Source organism: Gekko japonicus, unplaced genomic scaffold (genome assembly GCF_001447785.1).
Source record: "Gekko japonicus isolate JY-2015 unplaced genomic scaffold, Gekko_japonicus_V1.1 scaffold136, whole genome shotgun sequence".
Taxonomy (NCBI): domain Eukaryota; kingdom Metazoa; phylum Chordata; class Lepidosauria; order Squamata; family Gekkonidae; genus Gekko; species Gekko japonicus.
The window spans coordinates 1,109-23,074 of record NW_015177012.1 but is presented as its reverse complement, the minus strand read 5'-3'; the positions used below and the strand labels follow the sequence as shown (position 1 = coordinate 23,074).

At 49.2% G+C, this 21,966-nt stretch overlaps 1 protein-coding gene across 1 annotated transcript in view; it reads right to left on the bottom strand.

Annotated features, from left to right (window-relative positions):
- Positions 1-11,878, bottom strand: part of SREBF1 (sterol regulatory element binding transcription factor 1) — a 54,414-nt gene extending 42,536 nt beyond the window's left edge. Inside the window, exon 1 of the mRNA XM_015427663.1 lies at positions 11,466-11,878. Within this exon, the coding sequence (XP_015283149.1) occupies positions 11,466-11,571 (106 nt within the window). The 5' untranslated portion in view covers positions 11,572-11,878. The remainder of the gene's footprint in view (positions 1-11,465) is intronic.
- Positions 11,879-21,966: the final 10,088 nt, after the last annotated feature.

Here is a 21,966-nt window from a genome sequence, read left to right as displayed (position 1 = left end):
TGGCTGGGTAGGAGCTTTCCTGAGTCACTGCTCACTTCTTTAGATAGTGGAATTTTTGCTCTTTTCTGCCACAAATGTTGTTAGTCTTCAAGGTGCTCTTTCCTCCCTCTACGCCCAACACATTCACTGTAATCTTGACTGCCCTGTATGTTGCGTCTGGCAATGTTCTGATGGTATATTATATACAAATTTGGATGCAGCTGCCAATCGACCCTCAAAAGCCCCACTTCGTGGCCTTCCGCAAGCCACCCTGGTCTACGGAGACGAGACGACGAGAGCATTTCGCAGTTTGGAAAGAAGTGACAACCACAGAGAATGCTTGCCAGCCCAGCGGCCGCGAAAGACACAGGCGCGAGAATGGTTAAAAGAGTTGGCAGCCTCTCCCGCCCACCCTCAACCTCTTTCGAAACGAAACGCGGCAAAGGGCAATGCAATAACAGGGCGGGTTTTGTGATTCTAAACCTAGAAACAAGGATAGAAGTCTCCATTGGCTAAGATGTAAAAGAAGAAAAGAATCACAGAAAGTCTGTAACTCTGAGAACATTAAGAAATGCTTTTCTGGATCAGACCAGACCCCGGGGCTCTGTCTTCGGTCGCAGCCAACCAGAGATTTTCCAAGACACTCACAAGAAAGGCACACTGTGTTGGCACACAGCATCTGGAACTGCAAGGTGTACTGCCCCTGCACTTAACTTCCATTTAACTATCACAGTCAATGGCTCTTGACAGACTCATACCCATCCAAGAATTGTACGCCCTGACCTGGATAGCCCAGGCAAGCCCGATCTCATCAGATCTCAGAAGCTAAACAGGGCCGACTCTGGCAATTATTTGGATGGGAGACCTCTGTGGAATACCAGCAGTTGGGAGGTGGGGGCAGGCTTTACTCAGCCACCTCTCTGAATATCCTCCAGGCCCCCAGTAGGGGTCAGTCACCAGAGGTCGCCATGACTTCCAGGTGCACACACACTTGCACATATGAAAAAATACCACAAAAAATATTACAGGACTTGTACAATCCTTTAAAAAAAGTCTTAAAATTAGCAAACACCCTGCATCTTATGGTAATGAGTTCCATCAGATAATTCCCAACGGTCCGCCAACTTCTGAGCGGTTGTACTGTGTGGGCCCCCAAAGTTCTGTATTTGGAGAGGGAGTGTGGGGGGGGGGATATCCTTTATATCATTTGACAACCTTCTATTGATTTTCTCCTCTGCCACCCCACGACTGGGCTGTTTGTATTCAGAACTCAAAAAGGTCTGCACGTGTTCGCCTTTTCTCATCTTGCGAGTACTGCAGATCTTGACCAGCTTTTGTTCTTATTGGAAATGTCAATCACAGAAGGACAGAAAACAAATCTATGAAATGGCTGGACTGGGAGAAGACCTCACCCTGGAGATGCAAAGGAACGGAAATGGGTACAAAGAATGGGAGAAGGAGAGACCAAATTCCACTCTGCCGTGGCTGAACATGAGAACATAAGAGAAGCCATGTTGGATCAGGCCAATGGCCTATCCAGTCCAACACTCGGTGTCACACAGTGGCCAAAACCCAGGTGCCATCAGGAGGAGGAGGAGGAGAATTGGATTTTATAGCCTGCCCTTCACTACCCGAAGGAGTATCATAGCAGCTTACAATCATCTTTCCCTTCCTCTCCCCACAACAGACACCCTGTGAGGTAGATGGGGCTGAGAGAGCTCTGACAGGAACTGCTCTTGAGAGAACAGCTCTGAGAGAACTTGTGACTTGACCCAAGGTCCCCCAGCTGGCTGCATGTGGAGGAATGGGGAATCAAACCCGGTTCTCCAGATTAGAGTCCACTGCTCTCTTAACCGCTACACCAAGCTGGTCCACCAGTGTGCCAGAACTCCAGAAGCCCTCCCACTGCTGCCCCCCAAGCACCAAGAAGACAGAGCATCGCTGCCCCGGAGTGTTCCATCGATATATTGTGGCTAAGAGCCACTGATGGAACTCCGCTCCATCTGTTTCTCCAATCCCCTCTTGAAGCCGTCCATGCTTGTAGCCGCCACCCCTTCCTGCGGCTGTGAATTCCACATGTTCATGACTCTTTGGGCGAAGAAGGACTTCGTTTTATCCATTCTAACCCGACTGCTCATTCTTTTCATGGCGTGCCCACGAGTTCTTGTATTGTGAGAAAGGGAGAAAAGGACTTCTTTCTCTACCTGCTCTCTCCCATGCATACTCTTGTAAACCTCTGCCACGTGGCCCTTCAGTCATCCTTTCTCCAAGCTAAAGAGCCCTGACCTCTTTAACCTTTGTTCGCAGGGAAGGTGTTCCATGCCCTTAATCATTTTAATTGCCCCTTTTCTGCACCTGTTCCAAAGCCATAATATCCTTTTTGAGGTGTGGTGACCAGAATTGCACACAGTATTCCAAATGAGGCTGTAGCGTAGATTTATTATAGGGGCATTACGATACTGGCTGATCTGTTTTCGGTCCCCTTCCTCACAACCCCCAGCATAGCACACACTTTGCGGCCTCACCTACCTTGCAGGGTTGTTGTGAGGATAAAATGGAGAAGGGGGGAGTTGTCTCGCGTCCCCGTGGAGGAGAAAAGCGAGGCCTAAATGAGTAGTGGCTTGAAGGGTCAGACTACGATCGGGGAGACCGAGCCTCGAATCGTCAAGTTGACACACATATTCTCTGCTTGAGAGCCAGTTAGGTGTAGTGGTGAGGAGCACGGACTCTAGGAGAGGTGGGTTTGATTCCCCACTCCTCCACATGCAGCTGCTGGTTCCTTTGCTTATTGGGTGCCCGGCTGTGAATGATTATAATAGGATTGGTGAGCATTATGACCCCCTCAATAGGTTGTGTGTATTGTTACTGTAAATATTGATATCATAAGAGCATTTTCCTATTCTTTCGTGTTTCAGAATTTCCTCCTGTAATACTGGTTTGAAGGCTTTTATACACTGTGAGTGCTATATGAAGGATTTTCCCTCCTACATATACCATTTCAAAGTCTTCTGTACATTGTGAGTACTTTATGAAGGTAATCTTTGCCTCTTAGTCTTCAGGGTATGGTTTTGATTATGATATATGATATTAATAGCTTGGTTTTACTTGTAATTGTAGTAGTATGAAGAAGAGAAGAAGAAGAAGAAGAAGAAGAGATTGGATTTATACCCCGCCCTTCACTTGGAGTCTCAGAGCGGCTTACAACCTCCTTTCCCTTCCTCTCCCCACAACAGACACCCTGTGAGTGAGGTGGGCTGAGAGAACTCTGACACAAACTGCTCTTTTTCAAGGACAGCTGTGCCAGAGCTTGTGACTGACCCAAGGTCACATCAGCAGGTGCAAGTGGAGGAGTGGGGAATCAAACCCGGTTCTTCCAGATTAGAGTCCACCACTCTTAACCACTACACCTAACTGGCTCTTGAAGAAGAGCTCTTGAAGATAGCTCTTGAAGAAGAGCTATCGAAACGAAGATAAAAATCCGGTCTTCGTCCTTGTCTATGTTCCATTTATGGATTTGCACTATTCTTATCTGTGTACCATTTATGGACTTGCACTACTCATGGAGCTGTACATTGTATGATGTAAATTTATTTTACTGATATATGTGGTCCTCTGTTATTCTTATATAATCTACCTCTGTTTTGCATGACTTTTGAGCAATTGTGGTCTGCGTTATTTATACAGTGTGTGCTTGCTTTCTGTGAAATTGTATACTGTGATATCGCATTGGTTTATGGTGACCTTGGGTCAGTCACAAGTTCTCTCAGAGCTGTTCTCTCACAAGCAGTCCTCGAAAGAACTCTCTCAGCCCCACCTACCTCCCAGGGGGTGTCTGTTGTGGGGAGGGGAGGGGAAGGGAAAGAAGTTTGTAAGCCGCTCTGAGACACCTTTGGGTGGTGAAGCGTTGGGTATAAATCCAATCATTTCCTCCTCCTCCTTCTTCTGTCATAAGTTCTTTCAGAGCTGTTCTCTCAAGGGCAGTCCTCGAAAGAGCTCTCTCAGCCCTACCTACCTCACAGGGTGTCTGTTGCGGGGAGGGGAGGGGAGGGGAGGGAAAGGAGATTGTAAGCCACTCTGAGACTCCTTCGAGTAGTGAAGGGTGGGGTATAAATCCAACCTCCTCCTCCTCCTCTTCCTCTTCCTCTTCCTCTTCTTCTTCTTCTTCTTCTTCTTCTTCTGCTACCTCACAAAACGGAAAAGGGGGGAAGTTGTAGTCACTTTGGGTCTCCCACTGGGGAGAAAAGTATGGTATAATCGAAGTAAATGGATAAAAATTGAAAAGGTAAATTTTTGGCTGCAGACCTCAAAGGGATGGGGCAAAATGGCCATTTTTGGTTTTACTTTTGGGGAGAAGAACGAGAACGATTGGAAGAGGCAATGTAGATTTGTCCTTCGCTGGCGGCACCCAAACACAAGCCCTGCCAATTCCGTCTCTGCGGCCTGGGAGAATTCAGACCCGTCTCTGCGTGCCTTCCAAAAACATAACATGCCCTTTGCCCCGGGACAAAGTCCACATCTGAAACAGATGTCTGACTCCAAGTTACCTTTCCGAAATCACCAGGATGTGTTTGCTTTTCATGGCCCATTAGCGACACAAGCTTGCCCAACGAATGGGACAGCCCACACCCTCCACGGGAGGCGACAATCAATAGGCCCAGCAGAATGAAGTGGAAGAGTACCGGTTTCAAATGCTCCCCAACTCCCCGCTAGGAGAAACGTAGCCCAGGAAAGAAAAGGGTGGACTAGGTTTCTTATAGCAGGGAGTTTTTGACGCAGGGGAACATTGAGAAATGTAAGCCACCATGTCCAATTTAAAGCATTCCACAGTCCAACGTTTTGCATCATTCCACTACACGTGGACAGCTGAGGTCGTACTCAATAACTGCCCATTTATGTAAGTTTCTTGCTACTTTTTGTCATCATTCTTCTTCTATACTCCAGCTTATATTATTTTTATATAGGTGCTTCTTGTTGCTAGTTTGTAGAGGCAGTAATTACAGAAGTAAGTGTGATGTAATGCCTTGAGCTTTTCCTGAGATGTCAATAACTGCCCATTCATGTAAGTGTCTTGCTAATTTTTGTCATCGTTATTTTTTATACTCCAATTTGTATCATGTTTATACTTATGGTACATGTTTTAACACAGGAGGTTTGTTTGCTGGAACTCACACGAGTGCATATAACCTATTTGAAGATATATTGTTTATCAGGTATTTACACATATCTTGTTACTGCTGTAATTGTTTCACCTTACACTGTACGTGTTATTATTGTTATTATGTAATTTCTTCCATGTTTAGTTACTGAGGACGTTCTTCGAAATGGAGTTCTTAATATCCGGATTCTTCATTTATCATTCTTCGTACATCTTCATCTCAAGAGGAAACGTTTCTACTTTAAGATTGGACTTGACTGTGCTTACATGATTGTATTTGTATCAATGCTTTGGTCTTTATTGAACCACTGTTAGTATCTTTTTCACACAGATCAATATTTCCTTGTATACCTACACGGTGTGTTCCTCTTTGGTTGCTGTTGATCTTCAAGAAAAGACGTAGATTCAATTCCGGCAGCATCGTAGAGACTAAAAATATTTTGGGGGTACAAACTTTCAAGAGTCAAAGTTCTCTTCGTCAGATGGAAAGAAATGCTCTTAGTTTGAGAGCCAGTTTGGTGTAGCGGTTAGGAGCGTGGACTCTAACCTGGGAGAACCGGGTTTGATTCCCCACTCCTCCACATGCAGCTGCCAGTGTGACCTTGGGTCAGTCACAAGCTCTCTCAGAGCTGTTCTCTCAGGAGCAGTCCTCGAAAGAGCTCTCTCAGCCCCACCTACCCCATAGGGTGTCTGTTGTGGGGAGAGGAAGGGAAGGTTATTGTAAGCCACTCTGAGACTCCTTTGGGTAGTTAAGGCGGGGTATAAATCCAATCTCTTGTTCTTCTACTTCTCCTTTAAGTGGACTTTTGTTCCATCTCCTTAGCATTTAGGCCAGACTGGCCAATTGGGAAGCTTCTGATCGCCGGCCAATCACAGAGGCTAATGTTGCATACCCCTACTCTGTTTTGTGCCCGCATAAGCACGCACAGCTCTGTTGACAGCCTTCAGCTGCTCTGATACTTTGAGTGAAGGGTGGGGTACAAATCCAATATCATCTTCTTCTTCTCCTCCTCCTCGAGTTATTCTTCTCCTTCTTGAGTTATTACATGTTTTTATCCCACCCTCCCTTCAAGAAGACCAGGGCAAGCATGCCTTATTCTGCATGCCTCCAATTTATCCTCACAACAACCCCGTGAGGCAGCCCAGGCCGAGAGAGACTGATCCCATGTCACTCAATAAGGTTTCCTGGGACAGCAGGGATTCGAACACAGGCCTCCCAGGTTTGAGTCCGACATTCTAAGCACTACTGGCCGACAAGATGCTGGATTTGGCCTGAACCTTCTTCTTCAGTCCTTCTCAGGGGAAGGCCTTGGCCTCTATGCCCTGTTGTTGGCCCATCCAGAGGAACTGGTTGGCCACCGTGTCAGACGGGATGCTGGACTAGATGGACCTTCACTGGTCTGACTCAGCAGGGCTCTTCTGGTGCTCTTCTCAGGGGAAGGCCTTGGCCTCTCTGCCCTGTTGTTGGCCCTCCAGAGGAACTGGCTGGCCCCTGTGTGAGACGGGATGCTGGACTGGATGGACCCTCCCTGGTCTGACCCAGCAGGGCTCTTCTGAGGTTCTTATCAGGGGAAGGCCTCGGCCTCTCTGCCCTGTTGCTTGATCTCCAGAGGAACTGGTTGGCCCCTGTGTGAGATGGGATGCTGGACTAGATGGACCCTCACTGGTCTGATCCAGCAGGGCTCTTCTGAGGTTCTTATCAGGGGAAGGCCTCAGCCTCTGTGCCCTGTTGTTGGTTCTCCAGAGGAACTGGCTGGCCCCTGTGTGAGACGGGATGCTGGACTGGATGGACCCTCCCTGGTCTGACCCAGCAGGGCTCTTCCGGTGTTCTTACCAGGGGAAGGCCTCGGCCTCTCTGCCCTGTTGTTGGACCTCCAGAGGAAGTGGTTGGCCCCTGTGTGAGACGGGAGGCTGGACTAGAGGGACCCTCCCTGGTCTGACCCAGCAGGGCTCTTCTGAGTTTCTCATTGGGGGAAGGCCTCAGCCTCCATGCCTTCTTGTTGGCTGTCCAGAGGAACTGGTTGGCCCCTGTGTGAGATGGGATGCTGGACTAGATGGACCTTCACTGGTCTGATCCAGCGGGACTCTTATATGCGCTTGTGAATAACTAATATTTTTGAAGGCCAGATTTACCCCAAGAGAAGCCAGCTGAATGAGGCCAAAGGTCCACCTAACTCAGCATCCTGTTTCCAACAGAGGTCAGCCAGAAAGCTACAAGAAGCCCAAAGCGAGAAGAGCCACCTGCCGCTGTTCGTTCTCCGACAATTTCTATATATTTGAGGCACACTGCTTCTGAATGTGGGGGCTCTACTAAGCTGTCCCAGCTAATAGCCCCCAAAAGGACCCCCAAATTTAAATCCCCACATTCTGCAGCCATGAATCTTTTAAATAATTGCATAATGTAAAGAAGTACTTCCTGAATATACTGCTAATCCAATTTCGTGGGGGTGGGGGTGGGGCCTGAGTTCAAGTGTTGACAGAAAGGAAGGAAAAGTTATCTCAGTCCCTTTTCTTTATAGCCCTGTATCTGCCACCGGTCTTTTGTCCCTTGAACACATGACCTGCACTGCATCAGAAAACAGTAGAGGCAAATTTGCAAAGCCTGGCAGAGGGCGGTGCATTAGAATGGTTTTGCCTCCTCTTTTCTGAAGTAGAGCACGGCATATAATTACAGCAACCCAAGTGTCAGACTCGGATCTGGGAGACTCAGGTTCGAATCCTCACTCTGCCAAGGGAAGCTTGCTGGATGACCTTGGGCCAGTCCCCCGCACTCAGCCCCACCTACCTCGCAGGGCTGTTGTGAGGACAAAACAGAGGAAAGGAGCTAGGAGACCCCAGTTGGAATCCCCTTTCTGCCATGGAATCTTGCTGGGTGACCTTGGGTCAGTCACCCTCTCGGGCTAACCTACCTTGTAGGGTTGTCGTTCTGAGGATCAAAAAATGGAAGCAGGGGAGAATGATGGATGTCTGTTTTGGGGGGAATGTTGGGTAGCAACGAAGTTAATAAGTACACACAAATCAGCAGTGCAATACTTAACACAGTTATGCCCTTCCAATTCCCTGGGCTTAAGGTAAAGGTAAAGGTTTCCCTTGCTCGAAAGAGTCGAATCTGACTCTAATGGTCCGGTGCTCATCTCCGTTTCCAAGCCGAAGAGCCAGCGCTGTCCAAGGACATTTCCATGGTCATGTGGCCAGCATGACTAGACGCCGAGGCGCATGGAACGCTGCTCCCTTCCCACCGAAGCAGGACCTATTTATCTACTTACAATTTCTTGCTTTCAAACTGCTAGGTTGGCAGGAGTTGGGGCCAGAGACGGGAGCTCACTCCATCCCGTGGCACTCGGGTCTCGACCTGCCAAACTACCGACCTTCCGGTCTGCAGCTCAGCGTCTTAACTACTGGGTATTATCTCTGCTTAAGAGAGCCAGTGCGGTGTTATGGTTAGGAATGTCGGACTAGTTGGAAGAGTTTTAAAATTTATTTAATGGAATTTCCAGACGATAGCTCATTGAAGTAAACTTGAATGGATGGAGACCCTTACCTGAAAATTTGACTAAGGCATTCAATAGTTAGAGGATACTATTTGTCAGAAACGGAATCGATGAAAATTATGTAAAATCTCAGCAACTCGGATGGAAGCACCCCCCCCCCCTCCTCTTTTCTCCTTTGTATCTATTCATGATTCGTCTCATATTGGTTTATATATTTTCTTTGTTTTGTTTTTTGGTTGGGACGTCACCATAACTTGATGCTAGCACCTCTCATATTGGATGTGAGGTTATCAGATTATTCTGTTTAGTTGTTGGCATTTGTTTTGTGTGTGTAGATAAAAGTGTTTTCAAAACATATTTTTTAAAAGGAATGTCGGACTAGGATATGAGAGACCCAGCTTCGAATCCCCATGCGCGCCGTGGACGTTCGCTGGGTGACCTTGGGCCAGTCCCACCTACCTCACAGGGTTGTTGTGAGGATCAGATGGAGGAGAGGAGAATGATGGAAGGTGCTTTGGGTCCCTGATGCGGGAGAAACGCAGGATAAAAATGAATTATATAAACAAATACTGCATAATAAGATACAGTGAAATGTTTGTGTTGGTATATCTGGCAGGTAAACAGCCATTTTAAAAGGAGAACAATAGACAGAGAACCAGTTTGGTGTAGTGGTTAGGAGCATGGACTCTAATCCAGGAGAACCGGGTTTGATTCCCCACTCCTCCACATGCAGCTGTGACCTTGGGTGAGTCACAAGTTCTCTCAAGGGCGGGTCTCGAGAGAGCTCTCTCAGCCCCGCCTACCTCACAGGGGGTCTGTTGTGGGGAGGGGAAGGGAAGGAGATTGTAAGCCGCTCTGGTTAGGAGCGCGGACTCTAATCCGGGAGAACCGGGTTTGATTCCCCACTCCTCCACATGCAGCTGCTGGTGTGACCGTGGGTCAGTCACAAGTTCTCTCTGAGCTGTTCTCTCAGGAGTAGTTTTTGAAAGAGCTATTCTGGGGAGGGGAAGGGAAGGAGATTGCAAGCCACTCCTTCGGGTAGCAAAGGGTGGGGGATAAATCCAATCTCCTCTTCTTCTTCGACTCCTGACACCGAATAAAGGAACCAAATGCCCCTTTCTATGCATCTATTAATAGGTTCTGGAGCCCAAACCCCCTTTGTGGCCAGCCATCCTGGAAAAAACAAAGAAGCATTTCTCAGAAAAGGCTTTTGTGTTCAAGGCATCCTGCACATTCCCAGGATAAATTCCCAGGATTCCCACCGGGCTTTCCCGCACAGCCTTAACCCGCGGAGAGGACAGCAGTAGGTTCTGCAGACACAACCAGGGAAGGGTGTGAAAAACCAGCTCCTGGGGGAGGCCTGATCCTTTAAAGGTAAAGGTTCCCTTGCTCGAAAGCCAGCCCCTAGGGTTGTGGTGCTTATCTCCGTTTCAAAGCCGAAGAGCCAGCGCTGTCCGAAGACGTTTCCGTGGTCATGTGGCCGCCAAGGCGCACGGAATGCTGTTCCCTTCCCACTGAAGCGGTCCCTATTTATCCACTTGCAATGTCTTGCTTTTGAACTGCTAGGTTGGCAGGAGCTGGAACTAGAGACGGGAGCTCACTCCGTCATGCGGCACACTCGGGTCTCGAACTGCTGAACTACCGACCTTCCACAGCCTGCAGTTCAGCGTCTTAACCACTTGAGCTTCTTGAAAAGAAGCAGGAGCCCATCGCATCCCCAGGCAGCAGCTTCCGCTGGTGAAACCAGCTTTGCCTTGCAGAAGGGGGGGGGGAGGGAATGACCGACAGTAACCCCACTGGTGACGTCAGCCCCCCTCTGGGGAGGAGGTGGGCGGGGCGTTAAGCAACAGCGCTGAGCTGCCAAGCAAGAACATGGGGCCGGGGGAAGGAGAGGACTCTCCGCAAAAATATTATTTCAGCCACCGTCCAAACCACCGGCCTCCCACCCCTTGAGTAAATACACCCCGCGGAAGTTGCTCCAAAAGTCGAAAGTTGTTTGGGGGGGTCTCATGGCTAGGCAGGTGTTCAGCAGAGAGAAGGCTCAAGGAGGTGCGGGGGGTGGGAAGAAACGTCCTGAGCAGACCACAGATCTGGTCACCCCACACCCGGCGAAGAACATGCCTCCAAAGCGCATGCAAGCGCGCATCCCCCCACAGCTTAGTGCTCTTCCCCCCCACAAGCAACTCCCCTCTTAACAACGCCTGAATGTTGTCGCTCCTTTCTCTGCAGGTACATGGGTTCTGATTCTAGGCACACTTTTTTAAATCTGGGAACGTCTCTAAGGGAATCAGCGGCAGGTTGGGGGGACACTGAGCATGTGCAGCGCACATCATGCACAGAAGGGTCTTCTGAGAGAAGCCAAATCAGGCGGGCGCTGAAAACAATACAAAGCATGTAAGGAAACCACCACCCCCCGAAAGGAAACCTGAAATCCCCTGAAAAAGAAAATGCCCCCTGCACTCCTGTGCAAGGCTCCCTCTAAGCTGTAAAGCCTTGTGAGCAAAAATTCTCCTTTGTGAGCTGCTGGCATTCAAGTTGTGAGCGAGCGATTCGGCGAGAGCATCAATTAGTCTGCTCTGGAGCCCTCCTTCCTGAGCGAAGGCAAAAATGTGTGAGCCGGAGGCTAGAAAACTGTGAGCTGGCTCACACTCACTCAGCTTAGAGGGAACACCGCTCCTGTGCACGAGAAGCAAGATTCTCTTGGATGCACACAGATCCTTTTCACGGGGGCTCCCCTCTATGGGTCGGGTCTCTTTTTTGCCCCAACCACAGAGCCGCCAGGCACAGGGGAAAGCCCCCCCCCCCCCGCAACCTCTCCCCCCTCCCATTCCGGCACGTACCGTCAATGTCACTCAAGAGAGCCGTGTCGATCTCGCTGGTCTCGTTGAGCGTCAGCGAAGAGTCCAAGCCGTCCAGGACGGGGTCTTCGAAGGGGAGGCTGTTCATCTTGGCGAGAGGCACCCCCCCCCAACCGAGGGTCCTTCCAAGAAAAAAAAAATCCCCAGTAAACAAAGTAAAAGAAAAGAAAAGAATAAACTCAATGAGACTTTAGGGGGCCAACCCTTTCCATAGGCAATCAGAGAATCCACCAGTAGACAACCAGAGAATCCACCAGCAGTCAATTATCCACCGTGTGTGACCCCCCCCTCCCCCCCAAAAAAACACAGCAGGCTTATGGGCTGTTGGCTACTAGCTGTCTGCTGCCTCCAACCCCCAATTCTGCCATGACTGGCTCTGGAGGGGAGGGGGGGAAGCAGGAGGAAGGGGAGTTGTGAACTGGAGTTCCAGCCTGCTTACTGGGGAGGGAAGAGGGGGGAGGAGCTACGGCTTCTGACCCCGCCCCCGAGTCCCTTGATGGACAGGCCCTGCCTTCAAAGGGAAATCTGTCAACACTCCCCCCCCCGCCCCATTTCAGTTGTATTTGCTGACATGCTTCTGTTTGCAAGAGAAGCAAAACTAGAGGGAACAGTTGGGACAGGGCGACACACACGGCACAGATCCAGCGAAGTCATCAGTCAACGCGATTCCGAAGCGTGTTTGGTCGGGAGTCAGGCTTTGCAATGAGGCTTACTCCCGAGGAAACGCGTGCGACGGGGTGGGAGTCTCGGGGCGTAATGTAGGGCGGTTTGGCCCTAACGTCAGGGGAGCTTTCAGAGTCAGGAATGTAATTTATTTGTAATTTGAAATTCTATGATTGTATTTATCGTATTTTAAACTGTTGTGCGCCGCCTTGAGCCTGCCTGTGCAGGCAAGGCGGGATGTAAATAGAAATTAATAAATAAATGAAGTGGAGCGTCTTCCTCGCCCCCTAGTTCTCCGTGCAGCTGCACCTGTTGAATTTCTGCCAAGCAGTTAGCGTGTGTGTGTGTAGGGGTGGGGTGTCCTTGCATGATGGACCGCTCAAGGGAACTTTTCTCCTTGAAACAGGAGGATGCTTTTGTCGAGTCACCTTTGGCAACGCTCGTGAGAATGAGCAATTTTATTGCACGTGAATTTGGGGGCTGGGCGGGGGGAAAGGCAGTTTGGGAACGCGGCCAGGCGAACGCGTGTCTTGGAAATCCGCTGTCGCTTCGGGTTGCGATTGCAACAGGCGGGGCGGTATCAAATTATTGATTCGAATTCCCCCCCTCGGAATCCGAATTATTCTAAAACAGCCTGCAAAAAAGCAAAAGGGGAGAAAAACACCGGGACCTCGTGGTCGCTTTCCTCGCCTCCCTCTTAACCCGTATATGGCCACAGGGGCCTTTCCCTCCACCCGTGAAATTCACGTGTCTCTTCCCATGCACACGAGACGCAGCGACACTCTTGCTAACCAGAAGGTTCGTTCTGGTCCCGGTCCTCCCCCCATCCTTTGGAGAGACCCGTAAGTTTCGAATCCGTGGCTGAATTAGGCTGCGGAACAGCCCGCCACGAGATATATATTAGGCGGGTCCGGTTCACGAGCCGGGGTCCCAATCGCTGGTTCGTCAAGAGCGGCCAAATGGAACCTCCTCGCGCAGAGGCAGTCTACCCCCAAGTAGTAGGCTCAAAACCAAACTGCAATCCACCTAAGTAATAACCTTTCAGTCGGGCCACCGACGGTAACACCAAGGAGAATGCAAGCATTCGAGCTCCCCGGACTTTTTGTTCGGGTTGAACACCCTGAATTTACCCTAGCTTTTACTTCAGTGGGTACGTTTGGGGGCTTTTCCACTTCAGGCTGCGGGTGGGAACTCGCAGGATAGGCTAGGCTTGTATTCTGTAGAGTCTCCGAACGTAGAAAGCTAACAAATCAGAGAGAGGGCCAGTTCGCAAGGCAGAAGCAGTGCAGCCCTGGCACCCCATTGAGAAAAAACAAGGCCAAATCCTCTCAAGTTTATTATCCCGCCCATCTGGCGTCCAGAGGTAGACTGCTCCTGAGCCTGGAGGTTCTCTCCGGCCAATGGCTTTGCGCAAAACGTCGCATGGATCCGTGCAATTTAATTAAATGATCGAAATAAGAAATACATAATAAAATAAATAGTATGCAAAAGAGCCCTTTGGGTTGGTTTCGGAGCAGCCAATTGCTTCGCGGGAGCAATTGTGCGCAAAAGAAAAAAAAGTGCAAAAATGCCCGCCCACGTGGCTTCATCTTGGCTTAGGGAGCTGGGCGGCAGGGAAAGGGTTAATGCCGGCCGGCCCTGTCTAGGCGTGGCCACTCCCCCCAGGCAAGCGACCAATGAGCTGGCGCCAAACCAGGGATGCCCCCAAGGGGAAGCTTGGTTGAGAAGCGGGGGAAACACCGCCCGTAGTGCCAGTCGGCGGCAGCCAATGGGAGCGCGGCTCCGCAGTGGAGTGATTTTGCGTCACGGGCCCGGCTCTAGGATTACATCATGTGGGCGGGGAATCTTCCTCCTCCACGTGGAGGGGGGGGAACGGAGGGTGGGGTCACGCCGCGGAGCAGAGAGAGTGGGCGGAGCTTACATTTAAAGGAGCCGAGCTGGTGTCGCTGATCTTGCCCGCAGCCTCGCTCAGAAAACGGGACTGAGCGGGAGATATTTAATTTGAGATAAAATAGGACCCCTGAACTATTTTCTGAAAAAAACTAAAGCAATAAAATGGACAGAAGGATATGAATGCAATGCACACAAAATGTTTACATTTTAAGGTTTATTACTATACCTACTAGGGTTGCCAGCCTCCAGGTGGGGCCGGGGGATCTCCCGATTTTACAACTGATCTCCAGCTGACAGAGATCAGCTCCCCTGGATAAAATGGCTGCTTTGAAGGGTGGACTTTATGGTATGGTACCATGCTGCCTCCCCTCCCCAAGCCCTGCCCTCTCCGGGGTCCACCCCCAAAGTCTCCAGGTATTTTTCCAACGCAGACCTGGCAACCCTAATACCTACCTTTCTGCTTATGTCATTATCCTCACAACAACCCTGTAAGGTAGCAACGCTCCCTCTAAGCTGTGGAGTCTTGTGAGCAGAAATGCTACTTTGTGAGCTACTGGCATTAGAGTTGTGAGCGAGCGAGCAATTGGGCTGCTGCAGAAATCAGTTTGCTCTGGAGCCATTCTTCCTGAGCTGAGACAGAAATGTGTGAGACGGAGGCTGAAAAATGGGGAGCTAGCTTAGAGGGGATACTGCCAGGTACAACAGAGTTTCAGTCCAGCAACACTTTTAAGACCAACAAAGTTATATCCTGGGTAGAAGCTTTGGTGTACATGCAGGCACACCACAGCTTATAGCCAGAATGAAACTTGGTTGGCCTTAAAAGTGTTGCTGGACTCAAACTCTGTTCCGCTGCTTCAGACCAACATGGGGAGTCGGGGACCCACCTGAACCTGTAAGCCCACTCGTGGGGTAGGGTGAGATTCTATGTTTTATCTCGGCGTGGCCGCTTGTTAGCCGCCCTGGGCCATATGGGTAGGGCGGGATATAAATCCCAAAAATAAATAAATAAATAAATAAATAAATAAATAAATAAATACATATAAGCAGTGTTCCCTCTAAGCTGAGTTAGTGTGAGCTAGCTCACAGTTTTTTAGCCTCCAGCTCACACATTTTTTTTAACAATTTATAGTTTTTTATTAAAGTTGTGATATATCATACAAATATTAATAACAAATGAAAGCGTATCTAGTTCAACAGTGAATTCAAAATCCAAACAACAAGTTAAGATAAACTCTAACACATTTACATAGCTGTGCATTCAAACAAACGTCTAACAATTAGGATATACTGAAAAATGTAACACATTTGAGAATACAAGATAGAGTAGTAAAAATTGTAAACAATATAATGCGAGAGTCTGCAATTTTAGAACCACTTGATATAATCTTCCCAGGAAGGTGGTAGAATATGCTCTTTTTCCAGGTAGGTAAGTATAGGAAACCATTTTGCATTAAACTTCAGGTCTGGCTGGCCTGTTTTTGCCGTGTTGCATCTGCCGGTTATACTCTCCATTATGTATTGGTCCCATAGTTTTTGGAACCAATCCTGAAGCGTGGGGGTTTTAGGATTTTTCCACTTCGAGGCAATTGATGTTCTTGCCGCATAAAGCATTGTTTTCATGATACTCTTGTGGTGTTGTTGATCAATATTTTCCGGCCACACTTCTAACATTAAGTGTTCCGGTGTGTAAGAGAGGTCTATATCAGTGATATGTTTTATTTTCTGTAGGATTTCTAGCCAGAATGCAGCTCACACATTTTTGCCTTAGCTCAGGAAGGAGGGCTCCAGAGCAAACTAATTTATGCAGCTGCCAAATCACCTGCTCACAACTTTAATGCCAGTAGCTCACAAAGTAGAATTTTTGCTCACAGGACTCCACAACTTAGAGGGAACATTAGATATAAGCCGAATAAATAATAAAAATACGGTTGGTTAGGCTGAGATTAGTGTGGGGCTGGCCCAGGGCCACCAAGCCATGTTTTACAGCAGAACAGTGTCCTCTCTAAGTTGAGTTAGTGTGAGCTAGTTCATAGTTCTTTAGCCTCCGGCTCACAGATTTTTATCTTCGCTCAGGAAGGAGGGCTCCAGAGCAAACTAATTTATGCAGCTGCCAAATCACCTGCTCACAACTTTAATGCCAGTAGCTCACAAAGTAAAAATTTTGCTCACAAGACTCCACAGCTTAGAGGGAGCATTGCAGCAGAGTAGATTATCCGATTTGTTTCTACCCTGCTGTCCCTGAAGGAGACCCAGAGCTGTGTTCCTCATTCTTTTCTTCTCCGTTTCGTCCTTGCAACAACCCTGTGAGGTAGGTTAGGCCGAGAGTGTGTGTGTGTGAATAGCCCAAAGTCACCAAACCACCTTTCACAGAATGATTTCATAGAATCATAGAATGTTAGAGTTGGAAGGGACCTTGCAGGTCATCTAGTCCAACCCCCTGCACTCTGCAGGAGCATAGCCGAAAGACAGCCCTACAACAGACCCGAAAGATGGTCATCCAGCCTCCGCTTGGAAACGTCCAGCGAAGGAGCATCCACCACCTCCCGAGGCAGACTGTTCCACTGCTCAACCACTCTTATAGTTAGGAAGTTTCTCGTGATATTTAGCTGGTAACGACTCCCTTGTAATTTCCACCCGTTAGATCAAGTCTTGCAATCCGGAGCAAGAGAGAAGAGATCCGCTCCGTCTTCTGCATGACAGCCCTTCAGATACTTGAAGACTGCAATCATGTCCCCTCTAAGCCTTCTCTTTCCCAGGCTAAACAGACCCAACTCTTTCAGCCTTTCCTCGTAAGACTTGGATTCCAACCCTCTCACCATCCTGGTTGCCCTCTTCTGGACACGCTCGAGCTTGTCAACGTCCTTCCTAAAATGGGGTGCCCAAAGCTGGACACAGGACTCCAGGTGAGGCCTGACCATAGCAGAATAGGGCGGAATGACCACCTCCCAAGGCTTCTGTTCGTGCATCTTAAGATTGCATTTGAACCCAGCTTTCCTGGATACTCGTACAACATTCTCACCACCACATCAAACTCGCCCTGCAAAGGTTGCCGCCTTCATTTTTGTGTGTATGGTTGCAGTCCTGGCCCTTTACAATGACTTGAGTGCGGTGGAATGCTTAAGAATGTTAAACTACGATCTGGGAGACCCAGGTTCAAATCCTCATTCTGCCCTGAAGTGACCTCCGGGGCCTCGCCTCGCCTACCTCACAGGGTTGTTTTGTTAGGGCTGGCAAATGTTTGATCCCTTTAAAAGGGGCTTAACGGATGGGAACGGGCTGCTGGAGCCAGTTTGGTGTAGTGGCTAAGTGCACGGACTCTAATCTGGGAGATCCAGGTTTGATTCCCCACTCCTCCACTCGCAGCTGCTGGATGACCTTGGGCAAGCCATAGTTCTGTCAGAGCTGCTCTTGAAAGAGCAGTTTTGGTCAGAGCTCTCTCAGCCCCACCTCCCTCCCAGGGTGTCGGTTCTGGGGAGGGGAAGGGAAAGGAGTTTGTAAGCCGCTCTGAGACTCCGAGTGAAGGACGGGGTATAAATCCAATCTCTTCCTCCTCTTCTTCTTGGCACAGAGGTAAACAACAGCACTGAACATAAGAGAAGCCAGCGTTGGATCAGGCCAATGGCCCATCCAGTCCAACACTCTGTCACACAGGGGCCAAAAATACCAGGTGCCATCAGGAGGCCCAGCAGCAGTGGGGCCAGAATGCCAGAATCCCTCCCACTGTTGCCTCCCCCCCGCCCCCCCAGGCACCAAGAATACAGAGCATCCCTTGCCCCAGACAGAGAGTTCCTATCTAGACCTTGTGGCTAATAGCCACTGATGGACCTCTGCTCCAGATGTTTATCCAATTCCCTCTTGAAGCCATCCATGCTTGTAGCCACCTGTGTCAGTGAGTTCCATGCATTAATCCCTCTTTGGGTGAAGAAGGACTTCCTTTTATCCATTCTAACCCAACTGCTCAGCAATTTCATTAAGTGCCCACGAGTTTTTGTATTGTGAGAAAGGGCTGTCCCATGCATAATCCTGTAAACCTCTATCATGTCACCCCTTAGTTGTTTCTCCAAGCTAAAGAGCCCCAAGCGCTTTAACCTCTCTTCATAAGGAAAGAGTTCCAACCCTTTTATCATTCTAGTTGCTTTTCTGCACTTTTTCCAGTGCTGTAATATCCTTTCTGAAGTGTGGTGACCAGAATTGCATGCAGCAATCCAAAGGAGATCGCACCATCGATTTATACAGGGGCACTATGGTACTGGCTGATTTGTTTTCAGTTCCCTTCCTAATAATCCCCAGCATAAAGGTTTCCCTTGCTTGAAAGCTAGTTGAATCCAACTCTAAGGATTCATCTCCGTTTCCAAGCCGAAGAGCCAGCGCTGTCCGAAGACGTTTCTGTGGTCATGTGGCCGGAGTGACTAGATGCCGAGGTGCACGGAACGCTGTGACCTCCCCACCAAAGCGGTACCTATTTATCTACTTGCAATTTCTTGCTTTCGGACTGCTAGGTTGGCAGGAGCTGGGGCCAGAGATGGGAGCTCACTCCGTCACGCGGCACTCAGGTCTCGAACTGCCGAGCTACAGACCTTCCGGTCTGCAGCTCAGTGTCTTAACCTCTGAGCCACCGCGGCCCCTAATCCCCAGCATAGCGTTGGGTAAATAAGATCCCATTCACCCTCTATTAAAGAGACAGGACATTTTAAATCTCCAGGCAGTTGGCAAGCTTAGTTTTTGTGAATACACAGTGGCGGTTACAACTAGAACTTCTTTTGTCCGGGGCGGGGTGGGGAGGAGGCTGGAAAACCTAGACAAACAAACAAAATAAGACAGGAAGCCATCCGATCTCTGAAGATTTTTTTCTTCCTGTCACTGCATCTGCTATGTATTTTTGTGCTTCCAAAAAAAGCCCAGGAGCCCGGCCAGGAAACAACGTTGGCAGCCCGAGCCGGGTTGATGCTTTGCATACAAAGGGACGCTCAGGCAGAATGGTGCCGTGAAACACAGTCTCCAGACTGGCCCATTGCACTTGGTTTCATCTTCGCTGGCCACCCACTCAATTGCCACAGGGGTGTGTGCGTGTTGGCGTTCTCCTGCCAGAAGGGAGGAAAGTTGGCAACGCCTGCCATTTCTGCTGCGTGGGGGGGAAACGGGCAACAGGCCTTTTCTGTCCAAAGATCCTGCTCTGTCAAGAGCACGTGGCGAGCTGCCGGCCCCGGACGCTGGCTCTGTCATTTACTAGAACACTGAGCCAGACAAAAGCCCGGGCACATGATGCACAGCAGTAGCAGTAAACAAGTCCACGCAGAGCCACATGAGCCAGTGACAGCAATGCGTTGCAGCAGAAATTGGGCTGTGAGGCATCGCCCCCCCCAAAAAAAGGCTTTTTTCAGGCCTGGTGCTGAAAGGAAAGATGGAAACATAGAGCTGGAAGGTACCTCAAGGGTCATCTAGTCCAACCCCCTGTACAAAGCAGGAAATTCACAACTACTCCCCCCCCCATTGCCTCAGTGACTCCTGCTCTATGCCTGTAATGTATTGTAAACTATGCCTGGAGGAAGGCCAAAAAAAAAAAATCTCCAGGATCCCTGGACCAATCTGGCCTGGAGGGAAATTTCTTCCAATGCTCCCTCTAAGCTGTGGAGTCTTGTGAGCAAAAATTCTACTTTGTGAGCTACTGGCATGAAAGTGGTCAGCGAGCGATTTTGTTACTGCATGAATTAGTTTGCTCTGGAGCCCTCCTTCCCGAGCTGAGACAAAAATGTGTGAGCTGGAGGCTAAAAAACTGTGAGCTAGCTCACACTAACTCAGCTTAGAGGGGACAGTGTTCCCGACCGCAAAGTGGTGCACGGCATCACCCTGGGCATATGAGAAAGGGCCGCAAGAGCCGAGCAAGGCTCACCCCTTCTTGCCCTCCCTCTCATAGTCTGCCTAAACTCACAGGGAGGTCATCTAGCCTCTGCTTAAAAGCCTCCACCAGCTCCTGAGGAAGCCTGAAAACTTCAGTTGTGTACATTTTCTTTAAGAAAGGGCTGGTGGTCAGGTTGGAGAACCTCTGCTCAGCTAAACCCTTTCCTGTCTAAAGCTGTCAAATAATTAGATGGTACCTTTTACCATAGGAGCTGCAGTGGGTTTGCCATAACTACATATTCCGTCTTGTCTATCCAGTTCTCAAGAGTTGGGCAGCCCTCAAATTTCCACTTAGTCTGCAAATACTCTTGCAGCAGTTAACATGTATCTGAACAGTTCATGCATTGTTTTATCTGCATTCACTGATAGGATTCCTAATAGCAAATTTAATATTCAATATTTTTAAAATATCAGTATGTATTTCCATCCAGTATTTACTAGGGGTTTTTTTTGCAAGACATATGCACCACATATGGAAAAAGGTAAAGGTTTCCCTTACTTGAAAGCCATTTGAATCCGACTCTAAGGTGCGTTGCTCATCTCCGTTTCCAAGCCGAAGAGCCAGCGCTGTCCGAAGGTGTTTCCGTGGTCATGTGACCAGCATGACTAGATGCCGAGGCGCACGGAACGCTGTTCCCTTCCCACTGAAGCAGTACCTGTTTATCTACTTGCAGTTTCTTGCTTTCGAACTGCTAGGTTGGCAGGAACTGGGGCCAGAGACGGGAGCTCACTCCGTTACGCGGCACTCGGGTCTCGAACTACCGACCTTCCGGCCTGCAGTTCAGCGTCTTAATCACTGACCCACTGCAGCTCCTATGGTAAAAGGTACCATCTAATTATTTGACAGCTTTAGACAGGAAGGGGTTTAGCTGAGCAGAGGTTCTCCAACCTGACCACCAGCCCTTTCTTAAAGAAAATGTACACAACTGAAGTTTTCAGGCTTTCTCAGGAGCTGGTGGAGGCTTTTAAGCAGAGGCTAGATGACCTCCCTGTGAGTTTAGGCAGACTATGAGAGGGAGGGCAAGAAGGGGTGAGCCTTGCTCAGCTCTTGCGGCCCTTTCTCATATGCCCAGGGTGATGCCGTGCACCACTTTGCGGTCGGGAACACTGTCCCCTCTAAGCTGAGTTAGTATGAGCTAGCTCACAGTTTTTTAGCCTCCAGCTCACACATTTTTGTCTCAGCTCGGGAAGGAGGGCTCCAGAGCAAACTAATTCATGCAGTAACAAAATCGCTCGCTGACCACTTTCATGCCAGTAGCTCACAAAGTAGAATTTTTGCTCACAAGACTCCACAGCTTAGAGGGAGCATTCGAAGAAATTTCCCTCCAGGCCAGATTGGTCCAGGGATCCTGGAGATTTTTTTTTTTGGCCCTCCTCCAGGCATAGTTTACAATACAGTACAGGCATAGAGCAGGAGTCACTGAGGCAATGGGGGGGGGGAGTAGTTGTGAATTTCCTGCTTTGTACAGGGGGTTGGACTAGATGACCCTTGAGGTACCTTCCAGCTCTATGTTTCCATCTTTCCTTTCAGCACCAGATGCTCAGGCTTCAGTTGATTTGTGGGAGGAGATGAGAGCGTAAGAGGAGCCACGTTGGATCAGGCCAGTGGCCCATCCAGTCCAACACTCTGTGTCACACAGTGGCCAAAAACCAGGGGCCATCAGGAGGTCCGCCGGTGGGGCCAGAACGCCAGAAGCCCTATGCATCCTATGCATTTCCCCTATTCTCTTTTTTCTTTCTGTATCCCCTTAAAAATTTAAAATACAATTTGTAGAATAAAGGTCAATTAATTTAAGAACAACCTTGAGTCGAATCTGACGACCCCCTTCTTCCCCCCTCCTTTAGCAGGTCTTTCCACGGCTGGCTAGGGTTACCAACGCCAGGTTGGAAAATCCCTGGAGATTGGGGAGAGGAGAGTGGAGTTTGGGGAAGGACCTCAATAGGATATAATGCCATTGGTTCCACCCTCTAAAGCAGCCATTTTCTCAAGGGAAACAGATCTCGGTTGGGTGGAGATCAATCATAATAT